The sequence below is a fragment of the Crinia signifera genome, chromosome 5, assembly GCF_055691185.1.
Source record: "Crinia signifera chromosome 5, ASM5569118v1, whole genome shotgun sequence".
NCBI lineage: Eukaryota > Metazoa > Chordata > Amphibia > Anura > Myobatrachidae > Crinia > Crinia signifera.
Genome location: NC_139221.1, coordinates 302,631,398 through 302,658,921, shown reverse-complemented (window position 1 = coordinate 302,658,921; position 27,524 = coordinate 302,631,398). Strand labels below are relative to the sequence as shown.

General features: G+C 47.7%; 1 protein-coding gene across 3 annotated transcripts in view; it reads right to left on the bottom strand.

Annotated features, from left to right (window-relative positions):
• Window positions 1-27,524, bottom strand: part of CDK14 (cyclin dependent kinase 14) — a 505,408-nt gene that overhangs the window by 375,230 nt on the left and 102,654 nt on the right. For 2 of the 3 annotated variants that reach the window (XM_083189415.1, XM_083189417.1), the window contains one exon: window positions 17,028-17,273. In XM_083189415.1, coding sequence (XP_083045541.1) covers window positions 17,028-17,273 — 246 coding nt within the window. The remainder of the gene's footprint in view (window positions 1-17,027; window positions 17,274-27,524) is intronic. The other variant, XM_083189416.1, reaches the window with a different exon arrangement.

Here is a 27,524-nt window from a genome sequence, read left to right as displayed (position 1 = left end):
CCACCCGCTGAGCTAGACCCGAGCTCCTGAAGGGTGAGTATGTACACGGTCACTGGAACAGCACGGCGGCCGTATCCCTCTACCCTCCCCCCCCAAATCAGCGTGCCGGCCGCATCACCCCCCCCCCCCCCCAAGGGGCAGCATTCCTCCCCAACCCCCCTCCCGTGGAGCGGGTGAGCGCCGGGGCACCCCCCCACCTGGGGCGCACCGGCACTACCCCCCTGACCCCCTTCTGGCAATTCCACCCCCCAGCGGACCCCCGCGACCCCGCTCCCGCATTTCACGTACCCCCGTGAGAATGGGGGATCCTGTACCGCCACAACCAGGTGCCGCCCCTAGGTGGGAAATCTAGCCCTGGCTGCCGTGCTGCAGGTTCCCCCACTGTAGGAGGAGACACTGACTCAGGGGCACCGTCCTGTACTCCTGTGCTGCCACGCTGGACCCTCACCCACTGGCAGAAGCTGCACAGTGTCCCCCACCCTCCTCTTTAGTCCCCCGTATGCCCACACACCCCTATCACTACCCAGCCTCCTGTTTTCCTGTGTCGTGACCTCCGCCAGTGGGGAGCCGCTGACTCAAAAAGACCCTACTATACTATTGCACACACACCTAAACAACACGCACATCCCCCCACATCCGCAAAAGTCACTGTACCCTTCACACTATCAATTTACATCTTACTATGTAACTGCTTTTTAATTAAACAAAACAATACACACCCCCTTCCAAATCATATGCTCTCTATTTAACACATTTCACCTATAACTCAAGTTGCAATACAGGCATCTTTCATACAATTCTAACCATCTTTCTCATATACAAACAGTCACAAATAAGCGTACTACTACAAATTAAGGGGGCACAGCCCCTTACGACGGTGTGAAGAGCGCCCGTAGGGCGCGATGAATCACCTAGTTACTGATATTTACTATGCAGAACCTACGGGCCCACATAGGTGACAGCAGTCAAATAGGTATAACTGTCTGTAAAGTTCCTACAGTGCATCCATAATATACAAGCAGATCAACAAAATATAAAAAGGGATTAAAAGGAACTTCTCCTTTACGTGACATTTCCCCGTATCCCCAGGGATATTATATAACTTGGTTCTCCCGGTGATAAAAGAAATTGTGCAGCGCCGGAGAAATGAGTCTCCTACAGAGAGTGATATCTTTATCTGTACGCCCTGAGGCATCTCACGGTTTTCTCTATTCAGTTCTACAGAGTGAAGCCTTTACTTCCGTCAGACGTTCTTGTGCCAGTTCATGCAATTTATCATGTGAATTCAGAGGTAAAGGTTTATCTTTCTCCCAGACTCTGAGCCAAACGGGGGAAGCACCTGTTTTTCCATCACCTAAGCTGGACTGAAACAGCATGTTGAGATTCTGAGGGTTATTATGATTTATTCGGTCCCCCACGCAATGGCAGATGGTTGGATTTTATTGCATGCGCTTGGTGCGAGCGGGAATGAACTGTATATCCGCCGTCCCACTCGCACCTAGAGTGGGGGCGGGGGGCACAGCCTTTCATGGGCGTTCCCATGAAACCGCTGGCCGTTTCCATGGTAATGGCACGGTGATGCGGTTGGGGGGGGGGGGCAGACAGTTGACATCAGTGGATGACCAAGGCTGCGAAAGGATGATTATACAAATTATCCGGCCTTGCGGAGGGATCACAGCGCGGGATAGGGGGGGAGGGGGGGGGCGGTCTCTGGGGGACTTGCAGGGCTGCAAAATTTGCGGCCTTGCGAGTCAACCAGAATAATGGTCCTCTATGAGAGGCTGGAAGTGGATGCCAGGAAGATCTCTGTACCTTTGTACTGTATCTACTTCATATGCTCTCTCAGCTTCTCTAGAGAATCTTAGAGCAGCATTCCAAGCATTAGAACTAGGGACATAGGGGTAGATTTATTAAGCTTGGTGAAGTGATAAAGTGTCTGATCTTTATCACCGGCCAATCAGCTCCTACCTGTCATTTTTCAAACCAAGCCTGTAACGTCACAGTTAGGAGTTGATTGGATGGTGATAAAGTACCAGCCACATTATCACTTCAGTCATGTCTGTATGGAATTGCAGCGGAGCAGCTGTGCAATTCTGTCTGATGCAAACTCTAATGCAGCAGGTAGGAAAAAACACGCCTCCTGTTAGCATTGGTGAGGATCCAAGTGGCCTTGGATCGCCATCGCGAGAGACGTTACAGCCATACACTTTCTTAGCCGCCGGAAGGAGACACGCATGCGTCCCCTTACAACGGCGCTCCACCCGGTTCCCCGCCATGTTCCCCCATCTCCCTGCTCCCCCTCTAACCCAGCCCATCTCCCTGAAACGGAGACGGGCAGGGTTCCCATCCCCCCGGGAAACTAGGACGCGCATACCAATCGGATGTAACGCCGCTCGCCAGTGGGGGTGGTCTGGCAAGCCCCAGCGCTAGATGAATGGCGCTACATCTGTACTTAGTTAGTTGTGGACAACTCTGAACACCGGAGGGGCGTGTGGTGTGCGGCGATTTCCCCATGGGAACGCCCAATGTTTCATGGGCGTTCCCAGGAGAATGCTGGGCGTTCCCATGCAAATCACCCTGTGATGCAGGGGGTGGGGGCAGCTGACATCGCCGGATGTCAGCTGCTCGCCCACTTCCTCCCGAGGGTGCATGCGTATATAGGTGACCTGAGAGTCACTTAGCTATGCGTGCACCTTCGCCATCATTTGATGGTCTGAGACCATCGAATGATGGGGGATATTCCCCCTAGCCTACGAATGGATGTTTATGTCAAACATCCATTCCCAGCCAGTGCGGTCAAACCCACAATGAGTCAGTAAGTAAGTTAGCAGCATTGTCCGGAACCCTCAGCAAACCTTATTATTAGTACATGGCAATGCCTGATCCACGTCACAGCATTCAGATATGTGATTCTGGGACACAAAATATTCCGCCAAAACATGAAAAGCTCCACCCATTGTGGTTTATATATTTCCCCTTTCACTGATAGGGCCATGTGTACTAAGCCTTGTGGAAAGTGATGAAGCACCAGCTCCTGTCATGTTACAGACAGTTTTAAAATGACAGTTGGGAGCTGGTTGTTCGTTTATGTCTCAACTTTATCGCTTTCCAAGGCTTATTTCACCTGGTCCTTAATGTCATACACAAATATTTGCCTGTATGGCTTATGCTAATGTCTGGGTGATGAAATTATACTGGTTCTATGATGTCACAGCCCCAGCCAGGGCACTGGTAACCCATGGCAACACACTACGGTTCATTCTGTTGCCTGGTCTTGACTTGTGCAGTCAGTATTCTTGGAGTTCGTGATATTTGGTGTTATATTCATTTCTTCATAGTGTGATAGGAGAGGAGGAAGGAGAAAAGAGAGAGGAAGGAGGAGTCGTCCGGAAGCAGCCATGAGCTGCTTCCCATTTAGCATGCGCTGGCCGTTCTATAGCAGCCAGGTAAGTGCATTGTTATTTCTATTTGTGCTTTGGTGTTTGAACAATTAGGGTTTTTCATGGATTTTGTAAGGGGTGGGGCTAACCTGATAGTGGGCGTAGACCGTGGATTTGACCCAATTTAGTAAGGCTAAATGTCAGGAGGTGTCTGCCCAAATCTGATTAAGCGAAGGGGTTATTCATTATTTATAGTATTGTCTGTGATTGTGGGCACTAATATTTTGCCCACATTGCACTTCAAATTGGATTGTTGATAAATAGCGTTAAATAAAGTCCATTACTTTATCTTTTTCCCCATTTTTGTATTGTATTTGCTAATACCTATGGTCAGTTGTGTAACACATTGGGGGGAGGGGGGGGGGGGTTTGATATTCACTGGTCCTTTTTACCATGCTCATCTGGCCCCCAAGTTTAGCCATGTAGAGCAGCTTGACCCAATAAAAGAAGTGGACACATTACTTTTACATAAATGGCAACACTGGCAACCAAAAGAGACAATAATTCAATAGATCCATTGGGCACCATCCATTGGCTGCCGGCGCAAAAAACAACTGGATTCTACCCAATATGACAAGAAGGGATATTTCTGTATGGCGTAATTATCATTTATAATTTCTATTTTATTTATTTAAGGTGACGCAGAGCCAGGTCTCCCTACTGCTGGCAGAAATGGAGCAACTGACGCTGCCTACAGTGATTTTGATGGCTCCAATACCCTCAGCGAAAATAGCTGAGGAAGAACCACGGGAGAGGCAGACGCCCCCGGAACCCTGGGAGATGCAGACCCCTCCAGGAGAGGCGGACGGCCCCGGAACCCCACCTCCAGCGCCCCGGGAGAGGCAGGCACCTCCAGCGCCCCGCGAGAGGCAGGCACCTCCAGCGCCCCGCGAGAGGCAGGCACCTCCGGCGCCCCGCGAGAGGCAGGCACCTCCGGCGCCCCGCGAGAGGCAGGCACCTCCGGCGCCCCGCGAGAGGCAGGCACCTCCGGCGCCCCGCGAGAGGCAGGCACCTCCGGCGCCCCGCGAGAGGCAGGCACCTCCAGCGCCCCGCGAGAGGCAGGCACCTCCAGCGCCCCGCGAGAGGCAGGCACCTCCAGCGCCCCGCGAGAGGCAGGCACCTCCAGCGCCCCGCGAGAGGCAGGCACCTCCAGCGCCCCGCGAGAGGCAGGCACCTCCAGCGCCCCGCGAGAGGCAGGCACCTCCAGCGCCCCGCGAGAGGCAGGCACCTCCAGCGCCCCGCGAGAGGCAGGCATCTCCAGCGCCCCGCGAGAGGCAGGCACCACCACCTCCCGGGTGAGGCAAGCACCACCGCCTCCCCGTGTCAGGATGGCCCCCTCGCCATAGAGGAATTCGCCCCCAATCAACATCTTTGGAGTGGCATGCGCCCCCAATCAACATCTTTGGAGTGGCATGTGCCCCCAATCAACATCTTTGGAGTGGCATGCGCCCCCAATCAACATCTTTGGAGTGGCATGTGCCCCCAATCAACACCTTTGGAGTGGCATGCGCCCCCAGCAACACCTCTGGAGAGGAATGCGCCCCCAATCAACAACTCTGGAGTGGCATTCACCCCCAATCAACAACTCTGGAATGGCATGCTCCCCCAATCAACACCACTGGAGTGGCATGCACCCCTAACACCACCATCGGAGAGGTGCTTGCAGACACAATGTGTTTTCAACTTGTGTAATAAAAGTGTTGTATAATGATACTGTTTCTCTTTCTTTTTTTTCTTTCCCCAATTGCAGCGCCTCTATGCTGAATGAATGCTTGGGAACTGCTGTGTCATAATATGTAAAATAAAACAGAGCTGTACTGTACTTCTACTCTTATATATATCAGCTCTGTAACCCATCAATTTCCTATCTACAGACATAGAAGTGTTTCTTGGTTGGGTCCATACAACAAGACAGGGAGGGATATTAAATTGCGCCGGAATCACATCTGCACTGAGAAGAGCACAACAATAAAACAAAAAATCCCACAGATGCAGCAGGACATTCACTGGCAAAAATATAGCACTGTCTACATGTATATTAAAGCGCAATGGAATATGCTGCGCTATATAAGAAACTGTTCCTAAATAAATAATATATAAATATTAAGTATGAAAATTCAACATGGCGGCTGTCTGTCGGTCACCACAATTCTACCCAATCCTGTATAAAGATTGGGCCGAGAAGTAGGCCCAAATCAGATGTTTGAGATTCCCCTTGGGTCCTGTGCACATCGGACCTGAGCCTGTGGTCGGACTTGCTGCCCGTCTGACTTGACCCCACTACTGATGTCATGGAATTGGGTCATGTGTGATGTATCGGGAGTGTCCCTGGGCGGCTCAGATGGCTATACACTGCTGCGATACATCGCATGCCGCTCGGGAGTGTCCCTGGGAGGCTCAGATGGCTATACACTGCTGCGATACATCGCATGCCGCTCGGGAGTGTCCCTGGGTGGCTCGGATGGCTATACACTGCTGCAATACATTGCATGCAGCCCGGGAGTGTCCCTGGGCGGCTCCGATGGCTATACACTGCTGCGATTCATCGCATGCTGCTCGGGAGTGTCCCTGGGTGGCTCAGATGACTGTACACTGCTGAGATACATTGCATGTCGCTCGGGAGTGTCCCTGGGCGGCTCCGGTGGCTATACACTGCTGCGATACATTGCATGCCGCTCGGGAGTGTCCCTGGGCGGCTCCGGTGGCTATACACTGCTGCGATACATTGCATGCTGCTCGGGAGTGTCCCTGGGCTGCTCAGATAGCTATACACTGCTGCGATACATCGCATGCTGCTCGGGAGTGTCCCTGGGCGGCTCGGATGGCTATACACTGCTGCGATGCATCGCATGCCGCTCGGGAGTGTCCCTGGGCTGCTCGGATGGCTATACACTGCTGTGATACATCGCATGCTGCTCGGGAGTGTCCCTGGGCGGCTCGGATGGCTATACACTGCTGCGATGCATCGCATGCCGCTCGGGCGTGTCCCTGGGCTCGGATGGGTATACACTGCTGCAATACATCGCATGCCGCTCGGGAGTGTCCCTGGGCGGCTCCGGTGGCTATACACTGCTGCGATACATCACATGCCGCTCGGGAATGTCCCTGGGCTCTGATGGGTATACACTGCTGCCATACATCGCATGCCGCTCGGGAGTGTCCCTGGGCGACTCGGATGGCTATACACTGCTGTGATACATCGCATGCCGCTCGGGAGTGTCCCTGGGCTCGGATGGCTATACACTGCTGCGATACATCGCATGCCGCTCGGGAGTGTCCTGGGCTGCTCCGATGGCTATACACTGCTGTGATACATCACATGCCGCTCGGAAGTGTCCCTGGGCTGCTCGGATGGCTATACACTGCTGCGATACATCACTGTAGTGTATGGCCACCTTAAACCCTTCAAACAAGCCGGAAAGGACATGGAAAGGGATGCAGTTTAAATCCCGGCGGTCAACACTTTCTCCCCCCGTGGGTGTCCACGACACCCTCGGAGGGAGAACAAATTAGCGTGCCGAGCGTAGTGAGGCACCTGGGCACGCTGCGTGGCGAGCGCAGCGAGCCCGCAAGGGGGGGGGGGGGGCGATCCACGTCCCCCCCTTGTCGGGATTTTGGCGTTCGGGATTTTGAACGCCGGGATCCCGACCGCCGGCTTTTCATGCCGAATCCCTAGGAAATGCTACTCTGATTTGTTTACCACAGTGGCTCACAAGTATGGACACCCAAACAGACCGGGTCTTAAGAATATCCATGCACATCCAAACACAGGTGATTTGATACCTCAGCCAGCTAGATACCGTTGCGCACAAGCATACAGTAGATAACCTTGATACCTGGACTGGGAAAGTGTTTTGAGGACAGAGGACCAGATTCATTAAAGCAAGTAATTATGTGTCTGGAATAAACCTGCTGCTATGAAAGGGGAGCACATACATTTATATGGTTTCTCTGCAGGGTAAATACTGGCTGCTTTTGCATGTAGCCCACAGACGTTAGACGGCTTGAATTTTCACACTGCAACTCAGATTTCAGTTTGAACACATCCCACCCAGATCTAAAGCCGGACGTTTGGGAGCTTTTCACCCGGTTCCAGGTGAAAACTGTCAAGTCGCACGTTTCACCTCCGATCTGATCCTTTGTCCCATGCGCATCAGATCGGAGCTGGAGACCGCAAGGGCTTCCATCAAGATTTATCGGATCCGGGAGCCCTTGCTGGGATCGCATACGATACATCATATGCAGAAGGACTGCCGCCGGGGAGTTCAAGGGGAATCTTATGCAGCTTCTACCGACGAGAAGCTGCATAAGTGTATGGGGGGCATTAACTCTCTCTGCACATTACATCTGCCCCACCTGCAGTGCAGCATGGTTTTACCCATTTGCTTAGCTGACAGAGCTGAATCCGGCCCATAGTTTGGAAAACCCCTGTAGTAAAGGAATACGGGCTGCAAACGGATTTTATTATTAACCTGAATGAAGAGTGACCATTATTTAGGAATAGTTTCTTATATGGCGCAGACATATTCTGCAGAGTCATTCACACATTTCATGCACCCACGGAGCTTACAATCTATCTATGGGCCGGAGTAATACAGCAGCTGCACACTAGGACGATGTTAGTGCAATTGTGCAATTACCGGTAATCTGTCCCCCTGCACAGGTGCCAAATACCTTTACCATTGGCGCGCACAGGGAGGAGTCATTCGTAAAGTGATTGGCAGGAAAGGTGTTTGCAGGAAATGTCAGGGATTGGCAGCAAAAACACAAACGTGTCACTGATTTGTTGGGAGCCAGTCGCATCCCTCATCATGAACACATGGCTCCAGCGTCAGTGCACGCAACCACTCTGCAGGACCATAGAATTAGCCAGGAGGATCTGCGACCGTGCTGCGTATTTGTGCACAATTGCTGAGACTAGCAAAGCTGCCTTCGGGCACCTCCATATAAATCCTGCCGGCTGAGACCATAGGCAAACAATAGCTCTGGTATATAATAGGACTAGTAGAGCTGCCACCACATCATGCAGTGTATGGGACAAAGTACCTAGTGTACCAGCTACTTCTACCACATTTACTGTATGTGTAGATATGAGCACTCAAACATAGCAATGGACCAGAGAGCAGCTGCCAGGAGGAAGAGACAGGAGCCTTACTATGAAGTGGGAGATTGTGATCTTAGAAAGTGCAGTACTGGTTCTATTATGTTTGTGTATTTATTAATTATATGTTTAACCTTTTCCTGACCACTTCTCTTAATTAAATGTTTTAAACAGACTATTCTATAGACCATCTGTACTGTTAAACATTAATACAGTATTCCATACTGCAGCGGTAGGGAACCTCCAGCCCGCGGGCCGTATACGGCCCCCGCAGCCGGTCTGTCCGGCCCGCCCACCCGCCCGGTGGCTGCGGAGGGAGTCAAGTACAGGGGAAATCGCGCGAGAGCTACCGACCTCGAGATTTCTCCTATACTTGACTCCCTGCACAGCCGTCGGACCACACAGACCACCAGTTCTTAAACTGCGGCAGCCGCTGAAGCGTGGGACGGCTGCCGCAGGTGAATTGTGGAGGTGTTTTTTTTATATATGGCCCGCGAGGCATTTTTCACCAATACAAACGGCCCTTGTCCCCAAAAAGGTTCCCCACCCCTGCCATACTGTATCTCCCGTACTTACTCCCCCAGACTCCCGGACTTACTCCTGTGCTCTGCAGAGTGGGAGATTTTGGATTACATTTGGAAACTCCCCCTCTAAAAATCCTGCGTTTGCCATTGGGGTTCAGGAGACGGACAGGATTCCCTTCTGTATGTCCACATTATGACTGGCAGCCACAAGACTTTAAAATGATCATAAGTAATTTGAATGGGTCCTAGACCACCAATCCAGACCACCCCTGCAAGTTCCATGAGGTACCCTATGGTGGCATGGCACACAGTCCGGGAACTACTGCAATAAATCATTTACTTCCTCCTGTAAATAAAAGGTACTAATCCAAATGCAGTGCTCTACTGTAAGCTGTAGCACTGACATACCTGTAGTATGTACAGACGATTCATACATACAAGTATATCCCTTTGTACCAGTCACGGATATATGTCTCTGGACATTGTACTGCAATGTTTTTATCTGTGAGACCAGTGGCATGAAGAATGAGGATTATACTAGACATCAACCGACAGAATAGACTCATTGAAAATGATAAAAATATGGTTCTATCTTGGTTTATTACAGGTAATTATGGTCATCTCTACATGAAAATTGCACAATTAAATTGTGGGCTTTTGTTCCCAACGTTTTCCAGAGATGATGGGTATTTGGATTTTACATTGCTGGAAAATTGCTTTTAAATTGCAGAATTTCACCAGAATAGAATGGAACACACTGTATTACAATCTGCTGGATGATAGGACATGCTAGACTTTGCCCACCACCACAGGTACGCCCTGCTAGATAGAGGAAGGTTGGGCCCCATACACACTAGACGATACGCTCCACGAGCGATATAGGTAACAATATCGATATTGAGCGTACACACACTAAACCAGGGGTGTCCAAACCTGTCCTCAAGATCTACCAACAGTTCATATTTTTCAAGCAACCTGTGGATCTATAGTAGGAATGAATGCAGCAGGTTTGAAAATGTGACAGTTAGTAATGACTACAGCTGTGCACCAGCTAGGTGATCTGGGAATGTGACAGTTAGTAATGACTACAGCTGTGCACCAGCTAGGTGATCTGGGAATGTGACAGTTAGTAATGACTACAGCTGTGCACCAGCTAGGTGATCTGGGAATGTGACAGTTAGTAATGACTACAGCTGTGCACCAGCTAGGTGATCTGGGAATGTGACAGTTAGTAATGACTACAGCTGTGCACCAGCTAGGTGATCTGGGAATGTGACAGTTAGTAATGACTACAGCTGTGCACCAGCTAGGTGATTTGGAAAACGTGGACCGTTGGTAGATCTTGAGGACCGGTTTGGCCACCCCTGCACTAAACGGTATGAGCGATATATGGATATCATTACTGTTATTATCGTTAACGATATATTGTCTAGTATGTAAAGGTCTTTAGGCTATAACCTCAATAAAATGTTGATTTCAGCCCTCTGAAAATCTCAGAATAAAGGATCAGTAGGGACTGAAAGTTTTATATTAAGTGCAAGTCTATGCGAAAATTATTGTTTAAGTGTCACTGCAATGTAACAAAGCCAGGGGAAAAGAGACAGCCAAATTTCTTCTGACCGTGGTCCACCGTATTATTAGTGTGGGAAATTTACTAAGCGCCATCACGTAGAGGGACGATATCGATGTTTCTAGCCTACTTGCGTGTTAACCGGCACTTCTATTCACGCAATGCCATGGTGCGACTCTGTAGCGTCGGACGTATTTCTGTGTGACCTCTTATGCTAAAACAGCATCTTATTTGCAAAGATATGCAAATAAGAAAGCAGCAGCAGCTTCTGCTGATTAAAATGATTTGCGGCATGCCTATGTTTTGTATGTGGCTGTTCCTAAATACGAAATGCTACGCTACAGGGTTACCCCAAGAAAACTTGGCTTTGGCACATGGAGGATAGATATATGTGGACACATCTGTGGCTGTAGACAGGAAGAGGCAGCTACCACTTTACTGACAATGTCCTTGTTGGGACGAGTTCCTAATGAAGCTGCTGGTCCTGCGATTTGATTGAATAAGGGATAGTTATTTTGGGGGTACACTATTGGCCAAAAGATGGTGCTGCCAGCAGCAGGTATAGGATGGAGTTCCCACCACACCTCTCACCGCTGCAGGATATATGGCACGGGGTCAATAACCCACCCCCATACCAATGAACCTGTGGGCCGAGACTCCCTGCACCCATCACAGTCTTAACGCCCCCATACACTAGCACGATTTGTCGGTGGCACATATCGGTTACGATTTCTCGTCAACTCCCCTGGCTTCTCCCTGGAATCTTCCCTCCGATTTGGCACTTGATATGCCATTTTGTACTTGCGCTTTACTGCATGTAAAAATAGCACGGAAGGACTACCGGGGAGCGGCCGGGTGAGTTCAAGTGAAATCGGATCGGACTTATCGCAGCTGCGACTGACATTTATCTTATGTGCCGCAGGTTCAATCTATAGCTCAGTTATGAGGTGTGAGGGACCTCGCATCAGATGTTACACACATGCGATTTGGCTGCTTTTCACACGGTTTCTTGGCCTGATCCTGAATGTGGAGTATTTCTGACCAGCTCAACCAACCAAAAGGCAACCACACCTATACACTGGGCGAGTGCTTAATGGTCTCTCTCTAATCCAGTTGTTCCCAAACTGTGTGCTGTGGCACCCTGGGGTGCCTTAAGACCATTGCAGGGGGTGCCATGGGGTGGTGGTATAGGACCAATTCAAATTATTTATGGTCATTGTACTGGTTGAGTATCCCTTATATGAAATGCTTGGGACCATGAGCATTTTGCATAAGAGATTATGCCGGATTTCAGAGGTTTTTATATAACATTCTCACCTGGTCCCCCGACATCCACAGAGTTCCCTGGCATCCATCAGATTCCTCTAGAGCAGCATCCCCGGTCCCAAGTATGCATTGCGCTGTTGACATCACCGGCACACCTGAGTAATGCATCCTTGGGACCGGGGATGCCGCTAAAGAGGAGTCCGATGGCCGCTGTAGGCATCGGGGTACGAGGTAAGTATAAATAAAGGGGGGGGGGACAAACAAAATAATCTAAAATATTCTAAAAGGTCGACACTAAGAAGGTCGACAGGGATAGGATGTGAAAACCTAGGTCATGAAATAGGTCTACAAGGCTAAGGTCAATGGTGTCCATGTCGACATTCAGGACAAAAAACACATGAAAAACTCATGTCGACCTTGATTGTTGACCTTCCGACCCTGTCGACATTAGCCATGTCCACATATTTCATGTGTCGACTTTATGACCCAAAACAATTGATACTCCAGTGTGCTGTAATTGAATCCAATGGCTGTGTCCTAAAGGTGCGGCTCCTTGTTGGGCCGAGGGCTCATTATGAGAACCCCTAGAAAAATATCACGTAGCCTTTTACTGGATTAAATTGTGGTGCCGAAATTCGGGAAAGTAAAGTGGGGGTAATGGTGTTCTGCCTGGCAGGTGGATGAATGTACGTAACCCAAACAACAAAGCTATTATCATGTCTGTTATCTTAGATTTACTTCCATTAACACGCTCTGACCCATCCGGCCCAGCTGTAATTCCCTCGGCCAACTCTTTATCTCTTACCACCCTCTTTGACGTCAATGTCTCCCGCTGCGCTGGAGATGTCATGGAGAAAATGCAATAAAAGCAGCATTTACATGTATTTTATTGCTTAAATAAAGGCAGTGAAGCGTTGGGAATGGGCAGCTGGGCTCCTATCCCTGACCGAATTCACCGCCCCGGAACGCTGCAATTGCATCGCTGTAAGCGGAGGTCACTGAGCGCGAATGAAGGGAAGGAGAACGTGACTGCAGAGACCACAGGGCCTCCCAGGTGCATACTGTGCGCTGCAGGCATAAGACTTCTTTTTGAGGGTTGTTTCATTGCATAACGTCTATGCAATACAATAAAAACCATACAGATGCAAACCTTCCTCCTCTAGCCTTTGTATGTAATAAGTCGCGGCACACAGGGTGCATGAGAGCTGCCAGCTCCTGTGTGATTGGCCAGTGGCGAGCATCTTTTTTTCCATGAAAAGGTGTCTTATTGTCATAGCATTGTGAAAACACACTCGGGACTAGACTCAACTAGAAGGGCTGTGTAACGTGACTGTGGTAACTATGAGGGAGAGCACATCTGTATAAGAAACCAAAGACACATTTATGTGGTCTATAGCAGGCCTGGCCAAAATGTGGTTCTCCAGATGTTGTCAAACTACAAATCCCATCATGCCTTGCCACAGTTTTGCTATAAGGGAGTGTTAAAACTGTAGCAAGGCATGCTGGGATTTGTAGTTTCACAACATCTGGAGTCGCAGGTAGGCCTGTCCTGGTCTATAGGCTTTTCAAGTTATTGGGTTGGACACATATTTAACCCTAAGTACCCAATAAACCAGTCTGCTTCCAGTTATTTACACAACATGTGTCTGGTACTGACGCGGCATATGTCGACATGGACCTCCGTGTAAGTTGCTTACTTGCCATGCTTCCGGCTCATGCTATTATAATCTCTCTACACCGACATGGATGCAGAAGGAAGAACAAGTCGGTCTGAAAAACTCAAGTTGACCTTTTCATATAGACTATTAGCACATCAACCTTTTGCTTGTGTTGACTATTGCCTGTCGACCTTTTCCATGTGTCAACCTATCGATTGTGGGCCTAGACACTGTCGACCTATCAAACAAAAAGGACTTGCAACCTGGCGTGAAATGTACACAAAATTAAATGAATAATAAGCAGCTTAATAGGTCCTGGAGACCATCTATCTCCCAATTCAGCAATACAAAACAATCCGGAGTAGGACCAACACAAGCGCTGGGTACAAGTACAAACACTGATCTCCTAGTGTGGATGTCACAGGCGATAAGTGTTGAAATCAGATCCTCACTTGCAAACAGTATGGGTCTGACAGATGTAGGTGATCACCTCCCTGGACGCATGCAGCAGACAGACACTTACTTTAGAGTTCTGTCTCGCGTTCACATAGCGTGTTCTTTATCAGGGAAATGACCGGCATACATTCATCTGTATATCAAGCTGGAGCGGCACTTACTTTTTAATTCAGTCTCGCGTATACGTAACAGGTTCTTTAATGGACCAGATATTCACAGCTTGAGCAGGGGTAACACTTTATTCCACACGGTAAAAATCACAGGAAAATGTGGGACACAGGCAAACACAAGGAGGCGTAGATGGTCCGGCGGGTTCGCGCTGCAGACGCTTCCAAACGATCCTTAGTCCCTTCTATGTAAACGCTGCTGAAGTGAGCAGGTGAGATGGCGTCAACGCGTTTCGGAACCGGAGTTCCTTTATCGATAAAGGAACTCCGGTTCCGAAACGCGTTGACGCCATCTCACCTGCTCACTTCAGCAGCGTTTACATAGAAGGGACTAAGGATCGTTTGGAAGCGTCTGCAGCGCGAACCCGCCGGACCATCTACGCCTCCTTGTGTTTGCCTGTGTCCCACATTTTCCTGTGATTTTTACCGTGTGGAATAAAGTGTTACCCCTGCTCAAGCTGTGAATATCTGGTCCATTAAAGAACCTGTTACGTATACGCGAGACTGGATTAAAAAGTAAGTGCCGCTCCAGCTTGATATACAGATGAATGTATGCCGGTCATTTCCCTGATAAAGAACACGCTATGTGAACGCGAGACAGAACTCTAAAGTAAGTGTCTGTCTGCTGCATGCGTCCAGGGAGGTGATCACCTACATCTGTCAGACCCATACTGTTTGCAAGTGAGAATCTGATTTCAACACTTATCGCCTGTGACATCCACACTAGGAGATCAGTGTTTGTACTTGTACCCAGCGCTTGTGTTGGTCCTACTGTCGACCTATCAACTGGATACCAAAAGAGAGCATGGTGGACATATTCGGTGTAATTCAACTGGCGGCGATTTGTTTGCACGGCCGAATTTGCACGAGACAAACCGCACTTACTGAATTCCCCCTATTGAGGTTACTGCATGTACAGCTATGTTATACACAGACTTTAGGTGCATACACACTGGGTGTTTTTGCCCAGCGTGTTTGCTGACCGATGATAGGTAAAATCGCTGGGCTTGAAATCGCTCTGTGCATACACACTGAGCGATTTTTGCCCATTTTAGTGATTTTTCCAGGGGTGAACGCTATGGAAAGCCGTCCACCCCATCGCTCCTGCCGGCGATGATGCAGGAGCGCACATCAGCACACATCGCTGCCGCCTACACACTGGGCAGCTTTCGAGCTGAAATCAGCTCAAATGACAAAACATTAATAATCGCTATGGTATTGGTAACAGAACAAAGATTTGACTTTTAAAATCACGCGGTAACCATGGAGATTTTTCAGAGTTAGTTTAACTGTAATGTACTGTAAAAACTATTTATCATTGTGTTCTGCTTCCGCACTTTGGGCCTAATTCAGCACCGATTGCTAGAGTACAGTAGTTAGACGAAAAGCAGCTGCCTGTGATCAAAAAGCTGCTGTCCAAGCAGAAAGAATAAGGGCCAGATGTACTAAGCTTGAAAAGTAATAAAATGGAGAGGGATAAACAGCCAGCCAATCAGCTTGTAACTGCCATGTCACAGGCTGTGTTTGAAAAATGACAGATAGTAGCTGATTGGCTGGTGCATTATCACCTTCCATTTTATCACTTTTCAATGCTTAGTGCAATCGCAATCGTATAATGATCAAATGGACTGCAAAATCTCTAATTAGGGATCCATGCTGAATTAGTCCCTTTGCACAGAACTTTCTCCTATAAATCATCCGTGTGCTCTTGATCACTTATTTACACTAATCTATCCTATTCTAAGCAATTCCAGGGACTTTCACATTTCACACAAGAGGTGGACACACGGTGCGATTTGGACTATATACTCAAAATCGCACATCACATAGTGCAAATCGCGCCGTGCTATACAGCACCCGCTTCCTGCTGCGACCCCACTGTCCCTCCCTGCCAGCCAATGCCTGCACCCTGCTGGGTCCCGACAACCGCCGGAATTGGCCCGTGTGTCCACAGTTTAAAGGAAACATTTAAATTATCCAAAATCTGTTCTGTTTCTGTAAAGTCAAAATAATAAACAAATAAAAAAAGAAACAAATACTGGTACTTGTTTAGTTTCACGGCGGCACTTCCCAGCAGATCGTATGTAAATTGTATGCAAATCGCACATGATATTTGGATACGATTTGATCTGCAATGTGATTTAACACACCCCCACTATCCACGTCAGGCCAAAGCGTGGCGAGCGCAGTGTGCCCCACGAGGGGACGCGGTACGCATACTCCCGACCTGTTCATACCCCCACTATCCACATCGGCGTAGAGTAGATTTTATAAAGTGTGGCAAGCGCATCGAGTCCGAAGCGTGGCGAAGGCAGCGAGCCCCGCGAGGGTCTGCTTAAAACGAGCCCGAAGCGTGGCGAGGGGCCGCGGATTACACGTCAAGTAATTCATGTCCGTTCGCCAAGCTTCATGCTCGTTTTCCGCGTCCCCTCGTGGGGATCGCTGCGCTCACCACACTTTATAAAATCAACTCCGCGCCGACATGGATAGTGGGTATGAACAGGTCGGGAGGACACTTAACGCATGCGCTCGCCACGCTTTAGGCTGACGTGGATAGTGGGGGTGTGCTAAATCGCATCGTGGATCGAATCGTGTTCAAATAGCATGCAAATCTCGTGCGATATTTGCATACGATGCGATCTGCTGGGAAGTGCAGCCGTGAAACTAAACAAGTACCCAAATACTACTTTGGATGTAATAGTGAATTGGCGGATCCAGGGATGGGGCACCCGTACAGTTGTGCTGATTAAGGTGACATCCTTCCCACCAAGACACTGGACACTCTTACGTCCACAGAATATCAGCGGTCCTGATAACACCAGGCTCCAACACTGCACACTCTTACCGAGCTGGGGCTTGAATGTCGTCTGAGTTTGGGAGATTCCTTCCCCGCGGGCGGGCTCTTAAAGTTAATGCATGCATTGTTTTCTGAGTGCACTCTCTTCACCTGGTTTGCAGCTTTTTCGAATGGGTCAAAACTACTCTGAGTCCTCTGAACACGGACTTTCTTGTCTTCAGGAATGGTGTCCAGTGGTTTGATCACAGAGTCCATCCCCTGGCAGTTCCGTGTAGACATCTTGGTGACACATATCTGCAGGGACAACAAAGCGAGAGAGATGAATGTAAATAATAGTCCGGGTGGCACTTATGCTGAACAATAAACACACACGTACAGCTGATCCTCCGGGACGGAGAGAATGGTGATTGTTCAGTGCTGTAAACATGCCCTTTTCACGATGATGCATTGTTTGCTCGGGACTCAATGGCTGAAGTAATCAATCCCTCAGCTGTGGAAACATGAGACACTACCTGCTTGGCGTAACCCAAACAGAATCAACTAGGGGCACGTAATACAACCGGCATCTAATTGTGCTGCAGCCCGGCAAGCCGTAACGCTACATGCTCTGCAGGGGACTTTTTCCATCATATTAACTATATTTACAAAAATAGGGACTTTACAAAAAATAGGCCATCTTCAACAATATATCCAGGATTCATGACAATTTACATAAAAATGTATCAAGAACCTCTCCAGATATACAAGGAGCCATTCAGGTTCTTTGCAGAAGGGGAGATATTTCAGTTTAGAGTTCAACATAGAGTAATGGGGGGGGGGGGGGGGGGTTTATGTATTTGCATCAGTTATTGCAGTAACCTTTGTAAAAGATAATACATGGACCATTAGGGAATCCACAATGAATGTTAATAGAAGAGTACTGGCTAGCAGTCAGGAACGTATCTCCGGCCAAGGTATAGGACGTGAAAGTTACTTTTTTATTATGCTCTCCCAACTTTAAGCAATCAAAAGAGAGTATTATGGCCCCTACACGCGGGTTGATTTCAGGGCATTTTCTAAGCGATCTGATCTGATCCCTTAGAAAATGCCCCTACATCGCCCTGTGTAGGGGCCATAGCGATGTACGCCAGACAACATTGGCCCTCACAGAGCCGTATCTCTCCAGACTGCAACAAAACAAAAGCATGTCATCGCACTCAGGCCACTACCTTACTTCTTGGACCCTAAATATAAATGGTCAGCTAGTCTGCAAAATTCATATAAAGTTTCACAGTCCTCCCTGCCTCTTGCAGGTCTGGACATTGGCCTCTGGGACGGGCTTGACTGCCACAGCTTCGCATAAACACACAATCAAGCCCCCATACACTACTGTGACTTCTCCCCAGCAGAAGTCGCAACCGATCTCTCTTGAGCCACTGGGAGCTTCCCCGGTAGAATGATAGATCATTGCGGTCCTTCTGCATGTGATATATCGCATGTGATCCCATTCCCCGCCACCGGGAGGCTTCCAAGTCGGAGGTCAGATGTGCAAACAGGTCTGATCTCCGGGACCGCGCATCGGATCAGATCTAATGTCAAACACCTGCGATTTCGCCACTTTCCACCCAATGTATTGGACTGATTCGTCAGAATTGGGTGAAAAGTGTATGGCCAGCTTAAGAGTTGTATGGTCCTCCCTCCGTCCTACAAATATGGATTGCCAACCCTCTGCCATCACACATGCCGCCACCTTATCAATTTATTACATTAGCCCCTGCTGGCTGCCCCAGTGCAACTAATGTCCTGTGGTGCAGATTTAACAAGGGGTGATACTCTTGTTACCACTCATTACTAATCTTAAATTGGGCTCCAACCAGTTAGCTCCTGCCATTTTTCCAAAGTTAGGAGCCGTTTGATTGAAGCACCATACAAATTAGTAATGAGCATACCTCCGAACTGTCATGCTATTTGGAGATTGTCCTGCTGTCCCACCCACCGGTCGTAGTGTTCCACGAGAAGGGGGTAGGTTGGGGTAGATGGTGATCAACGCTGCTCTGCTATTCTGTGGTTATATAAAAGACGGATTCAGTGTAGTCATATTTTCCCCCAGAGCTCTAAAGTACAGCACAGATAAAGCTGGATGTTCATGGATGCCAAAGGAATAAATTAATGTAAATATTTTCCCATCCTTCCGTCCGCAATAATTTTTGGGAAATAAGAGTCATTCTTGCTACCGCTCTATACAATCCATGCTTGTCCAGTATTGGATGGGAGACATGGATCGACTTAGCGCAGACAGTGTTACGGGAGCCCTGTAGCGTTTGCAGATGTCTAGGTCTCCTGCGCCCGGTGTTAGCACAAGCTGGAACACTCCAGACTACACAATTAAAGGTTCTTCATTTATACTCAGGTGATGGTGCAGCCTGATGATCCGATAATCAGGTGCACTTAATTAGCAGCACCTAGCACTAATTACCTGTATTAATATGAAGGTAGCACTGCCGATGTGCGTTCTTATTCACACATGATTTCATGTTGTTAATTATCACATTTTAGACTTGATAAGGATTAGATGATCAATTATCATGTCATAATGTAACTACACAGATTTTCTTTTCATGTGAATGGAATACATACAAATGACCGGCGTTGGGGAGGCAGATGGTAAGGATACTGATGCAAAGAACCCTGAGAGGGGCCCGGTATATACAGTATACTACCTTACGCCTGCCCTCCCCTAATCATCCCTCCCTGTAACCTTACCCTAATCCTCTTTGCTAGTACCTAACCCTATTTCATAACCTGATGCCTAAAATCCCATACCTCCATACATTTCAAAATGTCACAGCGGGACCTCCGTGTGGACTCCTATCGGGTGCTCCTGGATAAGGGGTGTGGCCTCCTGTTAAGGGGCATGGCTTTGCAGAAATTATGCGATCACAAGGCCACACCCCCATTTCCATCACTGTTGAGGGCAGGTCCAGCACTCTGTGAGCTGCTGGCCATGCTGGCCATGACTACTGTCCCCCTGCCCTGTGTATAGACACTGTACGCATCTCCCATCTCCCATCTGCTCCCCCCCCCACAAGAAACTGCCGGCCGTGGGTGGGACGTGGGCCAGTCCCAAAAAAACAGGACTGTCCTGTGACAATAAGGACAGTTAGGAGGTATGCTAAGACTAACCCTTCTGCCTGCAGCCTCACCCCCTTCTTCTAACCCTAAAGCCCCCAGTTAGTGCTTAAACCTAGCCCCCCCCCCTCCCCACCCAGCCTAACTAGCTAACCCACCCTACACACTTACAATTCGGAATGCCAGCAGTTGGGATTCCCGCGTCGGCATCCGCATGTCGGCATACCAGCGCCGGTCTCGTTGTTATTCTGACTCCTGCTATCCCATCCACATATATATCCATTATATTATACCAAAGTTGAATGTTTGTGAAGGGCTTTTATCTGTGATAAGAGTATGGGATGTATATGCGCTGAATATTACAGAAGCTCTATTACTTCAGCTGTGCCTTTCTGCAGGATAACAGGACTAGCACAGAGGTGGCCAAACCTGTCCTCAAGATCTAATAAAAGTTCCTGTGTCTCAGGCAGCCTGTGGATCAGTAGTAGGAATGAATGCAGCATGTATGAAAAGGTGACAGTTAGTAATGACTACAGCTGTGCTCCAGCTAGGTGATTTGGAAAACGTGGACCGGTGGCAGATCTCGAGGACCGGTTCGGCCACCCATAGACTAGCAGAACGGAAGGCATTCAGAATCCTGGAGGAAGTATAGAAACATAAAAGAAAATGAAAATAATCTATGGATGGTGGAATTCTCCTCTCCTATCACACTGCTTACACTCCGTCACATCATCCTCAAAGTCAAGAACCTCCACTGTCATCCTGAATCTCTGTCTATTCTGCCAGTTTAACCTCAGTGACGTCAGGTGAATGACACAACAGGCAGCTCAAACCGACAGGAGGGGATAATGATTGCCGCTAACTGTGCAGCCCCTGACATCCTGGAGGATGCAGCGGGGGGGATGGGAGCTGGATGAAGTTCGGTTCTGGCTTTATGCAGGTCTACTGCTAGGTTACTTGAAAAGTAAATGGTGTTGTGGATGGGTTCGTTTTAAAAAAGTAACAACTATTGTAGAGGAAAAATGTAGAAATCCAGAGCACAAGATCTGTATACATCCGCACTATATACAGTGCTGCCTGATGACAGCTTTCTAAGCAAAGGACAATAGTTACTACTTACACCTGTCAGCATGGACCCCCAATTATTATAGGGTGAACCCTCCCACGGTGATTGTTCCCAATTGTAGTCAACGTGGATTCTGAAGCATGAAAAAGGCCAACAACAAAAAACGTGAAAAACGTGTGAACCTTTTCATGTCTGTAAACCCTTTGTTTGACCAACGGTCTACGTGTGGTAGGTTGATGCAATGTCGACCTATCAACACTCTCTAGAACACCTTTCACATGGACACAAATATACACTATGTCTTTCTCAGAAACTGGTTTATCTACCAGTATATTTATAAAGCGTGGGGGAAACTGGAGCACATTGAGAACACAAACCCCACACATATCACGCCTTGGTCAGAAATTGGAGTCATGACCGTGAGGCAGTAATGCTAACCACTGCAGCAACTGTGCTGTCCATTCATAATACAGGTCGAGTATCCCGTATCCGAATATCCGTTATCCGAATTATTCCGAAAACCAGACATTCCAGAAAGTGAAAAAAAATATTTTTTTTTGCTAAAAACTCACTAGGGACATTTGTAACAGCATCACTGGGGACATGATATGTAACTGGCACTATATATGTGCAAGAAAATGATTGCTTGGCATTCAAATTCAATTTCTGAGATAGTACACAAATTTTGTTTCATGTTTTGAAACCTTGTTTTTTGAACAAATAAAATATATTTGTGTGTATTTTATGTGGTAATAAAATATATTTGTGTGTATTTTATGTGGTAATAAAATATATTTGTGTATATTATGTGTTTATACAGCATAAATGCAAGATACTTCAAAATACATAATTGAAATATTAAAATATTCCGAAATACGGAATAATCCGTTATCCAAAATTCTCCTGGTCCCGAGCATTTTGGATAAGGGATACTCAACCTGTACTAATAATTGCTTTATAATATATCTATTTTTAGAATTACCCGTAGATTAATAGGTTGTGCTGTTTTATACACATTATCCGTAGGGAATTACAGGTGGCTGTGACAGTAGCATCCCCAGAGCAGTAATGGAAGGATCCATGTCTGGTGCTCTGGAAACACACAGCAGTGACAATATCTCACTTCTCTGGAGCCTGGCTGCATCTGATTACCGCAATCCCACTCACGGCTCAGCACACTGCTTGTTAGGGGCAGCAAAAGTTCAGCCGTATTTACAGTTAAACGCAGAAGATTACGGAGAATCAATAACAATTCAAGATATCCGGACGCTTCTAGCGCAGGTGCACAGACCAGAACAAATGTTATTGATCGTTAAAATAGGTGTTTCACACAACCTGCAATACACACTCTGCACATTTGTTATGTATCAGGGAGAACATCTCATGTGGAAAACAGCTAGCTGACTCCTGAGCATCCATATGCTTTATACAAGCACACATTTTATATTATATACACACACGCACAGAAAGAAAGAGATATATATATATATATATATATATATATATATATATAGTCACATTACAGGTACTCGGGTGCTGCCTGTGCACCCGGAAGCCCTCCTACCCCACCAAACATTCTGGGGCAGGCAGGGAGACTTTCATCTCCCTGCCTGCCGCTGTCCCCCTGGTTCAGCGGAAGGCTGGTTGTAAACAAAAAATCACAACACGCCCCTTCTGTGGACTCATGCCATCTCTCCACTTGCTTCTATATCGTGAATGGCTGTCAGCACTCTGATTGGTGGATATCTCCAGCCATCCACCAATCCGCATGCTGGCAGCCATTCACTGTCTTTTTGCAGTCTGGGAAGCAGGAAGAGAATGCTTGTGATTCCCAATCATGGTGACCAGGCAGCATTCTATACTCAGGAGGCAGATGCCCACAACCCAATCTGCCCCAGCTTGAATGCCCCTAGACATGGGGGCCCTTGGGCAGCTGCCCAACGAGCACATATTTTAAGCAAGCTGGCCATGTACAAGACGCCACTTACAGGTCACGAAGAAGAATGAGCATGACAACAGTCTAATTCCATTTAACGTTTCAGTATATTTCATCCTGAGTCCTGCTCATTCTTCTTCTAAGAGATCTGTGAGTGTTGTCTTGTTTACTTGGTATATTTGGGCTTCCAAGTGAATCCAAGGAGGGCATGATTTTTTGGAGTGAGGAAAAACATCCAAACTCCACACAGACAGCATCCTGGTAAGGTAATGAACTCATGTCCCCAGTTCTCTAAAGGCAGCAATGCAAATACTATATGCCCATCATTGAGCTTAGCAACTGTATGAAATAATTTTTTTTAATAGACATTTAAAATAATTCAAAAGAAAACCAAACTCAAAACAATAAAATTCCCATAAGCACCCTATTATATTCACAGAGAAATAACCGAGAATCAACCAAAAGGAACCAGACTAATTCTGGAGTGGACGTCATCTGTTTGTGTTAATCACTATAGTACATTGAGCAGCAGAATTCCCTGCAGGAATGATAGACCTCATGGAACATATCGAACATCTGATGGTGGTAGAACGTAATAACAAGGAAACATCAGGGAGTTATACATCAAATCTAATGCCAACATCAAAATCTATAAATAAACTGTCACATTTGATGAGAGTGGGGGGAACGTGTTCTTGTATTATAGAACTGAAAATAATGGTTTAGGTACCCAGAATTTCCAGATAAGGAAAGGGATCTTCTGAACTGGTAAAAAGTGAACCTGTGGCCCAAACATTGCAGAATAAGCCATCTTATGGGTATGTCTCTCAACAGAAGTTTATTATGATTGGACTGTCCTAATTTGCTACAATATTCAAAAAAATTATAATAATTTTATCATAAAAAGGATCACATACACGGGGATTCATAGAACAAACTCTTGCAAACGCTCCAGTGGTCCCTACCATAGCCCACAACCAGACCTATCACTTGGGCAGCTAAACCACCATCAAGAGCATTTACCCTTTGCCCTGGAAACAGCTTAAGAATCAGGAGATCACGGGTGCTGCTGATTACTTGAGCTTGTTTCTGCTACTGCTCCAAACCAGGTCGGACGGCACTCCAGGTCTAAGGATACGTGGTCAACAAACACTCCAGTTTATTAACGTTTCGGGAATACATTTCCCTTCATCGGAGAAGAAAAACACACTGTATAGGGGCAGATGTACTAGTGATATAGTACTAGAAATCAGCTCCTGTTATTTTAAAACACAGCCTGTAACATGACAGTTAGGAGCTTATTTGTGCTACTTTATCGCTCTCTAATTTATTGCTGTTCAAAGTTTGGACATCTCCCCCATAAACATATTTGAACAGGAAACAGAAAACAGAAAAACAACACGTTTGATAAAAGGCAAATCACACTACAGTACCGGTAGGAGGGTGCATGGGCCCATAGGAGGGAATGGATCAATAGCCAACATAATCGATGGCTAGGAATCTAAGGCCCTAAGGCTTTATCATAGTAATGTGAATGCCCTTCCACCCTGTAGTCTCACAGACTATATTCTTTCAGACGTCACTTTGTGTAATGATGTCTCTAATCAGTCATTTCTAAACACAGAGTATAAATTTGCAGGAGTGGAGGAGAATTCAGGGCCCAGATGTTTTCAGCCGAAACTACCATCAAAAGTTTTTACAGCTTTCAGAAGTTTGATAACCAGCCCACTCTGGTGTCGGAAACAAATCTGGTACCAGAACTATTTATTAGCAGGGTGATACCAGAAACAGTGAGCTACCGCAGTGAGCTATATTACGATATATGCCGTTTTTAAAGCGGTTCTAGCTGCAGTGTGAAAGACACTGCCAAATGGATTGGCTTGGAAACGTGTAGGATCCTTCTTTTAAAACGGTTTTAAATACCGGGTTTTTGTAACCGGTAAAGTCGCTCAGTCAGCAATGGGGAGAATATGTTTTGAGCAGGAGCGGTCAGCAGTCGAACCAATTTGGAAATGTTGGAATAAGTCCCTATTATACACTACATCCCAACATAACCCACAGAGCTGAGTAGGGTTTACAGGGAGGGGAATTTATACATCTATAAGGAATGACCCAATTTAGTAGAGTCAAAGTGTTGGCCCAGAGCGTCAGGTCAGGAAATAGAAGCAATTTATCGTGGGGGTTATGACAGTAGACGGACGAGAATTTGTACAATGCTGAGCTGACATAATGTTGGGACTGACAAAAAGCCATAGGGAACCCACCAAGGAACAAATGCCGCACTCTTAATATGGGCCTTGCTTACATGGATCTCAGCAGACTGCGGCCTTATTTGTGATTTCATTTTGCATTTTATTATTGGGACATTGAGTGCAGACTACAGACCCACCTGTCCTGATTTAGACAATAAAGACTCAATTTGAGGGCAACCACTCAACATCTCAATTGATTCCTGACAGCTTTGTCCTGCATACAGGAAGATCAGGAGATAATGTGACAGTGGTGAATGGGATCCCGACACGTCATTTTAGGGAAGGGAGTGCTACACCGTTAGGGCTGGAGGAGAACTACCCCGTTGGAGGCTCGGAGGAAAACTACCCCGTTGGAGGCTCGGAGGAAAACTACTCCGTTGGGGGCTGGGGGCAAAGAGTTACCTCATTGGCGGCTGGGGGAGCTACCCCATTGGGGGCTGGGGGGGAACAAGGAGCTACCCCATTGGGGGCTGGGGGCAAGAGCTACCTCATTGGGAGCTCAGGGGGGAGCTACCCCAATGGGGGCTGGGGGGGGACGCTACCCAATTGGGGGCTGGGGGGAGCTACCCCATTGGGGGCTGGGGGGGAGCTACCCCATTGGGGGCTGGGGGGAGGGAAGACCTACCCCATTGGGGGCTGGGAAGACCTACCCCATTGGGGGCTGGGGGGAGGGAAGACCTACCCCATTGGGGGCTGGGGGGAGGGAAGACCTTCCCCATTGGGGGCTGGCGGGAGGGAAGACCTTCCCCATTGGGGGCTGGGGGAAGAGCTAACACATTGGGGGCCTGGGGGGGTAGAGAGCTATCCCATTGGGGGCTGGGGGTAGGGAAGAGCTACCCCATTGGGGGCTGGAAGGGGGGAGAGCTACCCCAATGGGGGCTGGGGGGGGGAAGAGCTATTCCATTGTGGGCTGGGGGAGCTATCCCATTGGGGGGCTGAGGAGGAGAGCTATCCCATTGTGGGCTGGGGGAGGGAGCCATCCCATTTGGGGCTGGGAGGGAAAGAGCTACCCCATTGGGGGCTGGGAGGGGGAGAGCTACCCCATTGGGGGCTGGGAGGGGGAGAGCTACCCCATTGGGGGCTGGGAGGGGGAGAGCTACCCCATAGGGGGCTGGGAGGGGGAGAGCTACCCCATTGGGGCTGGGGGTGGAGCTATCACATTTGGGGATGGGAGGGGGAGAGCAATCTCATTGGCGGCTGGGGGAAGAGCTACCCCATTGGGGTTAGAGCTACACCTTTGGGAGACGGGGGAACAAATACCCCTTCAGTGGCTGAGGGAGAGCTACTTCAGAATCCCTGGACACAGGCCTAGTGGGATGTGGCAGTACTTCCTGCACTGTGTAATAATCACAAGCATTCATCCTGTCCATTACTACCAGTTACATGGTGTCCTGTTGTATTGGACTGATCCTTTGCAAATTTTCTACTGTAATTTTGAACACTGAAATTAATAAAACCATGTCGACAAGAACAATTAAATCTATCTATATCTACGCACAATGGAAAGCCCTATGCAACCTAGTGTTGGAAACATTTAATGAGCGTTGTCGTAAAAAAAAAAAAAGACCCCCACCAAAAAACGTTACCATTCCAGTTATGCTATACTGAACACATCTCTGAAACAGTAGCACGTACAAGGCTTACAGCAGGTATATAAAGAAGTAGGTAACCGTATTAGTAGCAAGAACTCCAGTCATGTTTGAAATATGAACTTTATCCGTCTTCATTTTATCTGACTCCAACCTTGGCTACCCCTCCCCCCACCCACACACACACACACACACACTCCCAATCTTTGTTTAAAAAATAAAAAGCAACATATCTTAGGTAGAGGACGCAGAGATAACTATAATAAGTATACCAATAGTTACTATCAGTGCTTCATCCAATAAAACTGCATTATGAGTCGTAATGCCGGTAAATGGCTACTGGACCCGAGAATATCTATTTGGGGTATTTTTTAGCTTAGTTGCAATTTTTACTTTAGGAAATGAATTCTATCCAACAAATCAGGGGAAAAGGTTTATACTGAAGTGAATGTATTTCACTATAAAAAATAATGTGGTATTAAAAATGTATCCAACTTTCAGTAAGTAGAGTTAATTAATGTCTAAGTTTGAGAATATCACAGCTAATTCATTTAGTCACGATCCAAAAAAAAACAACATTTCTCAGACAGATGG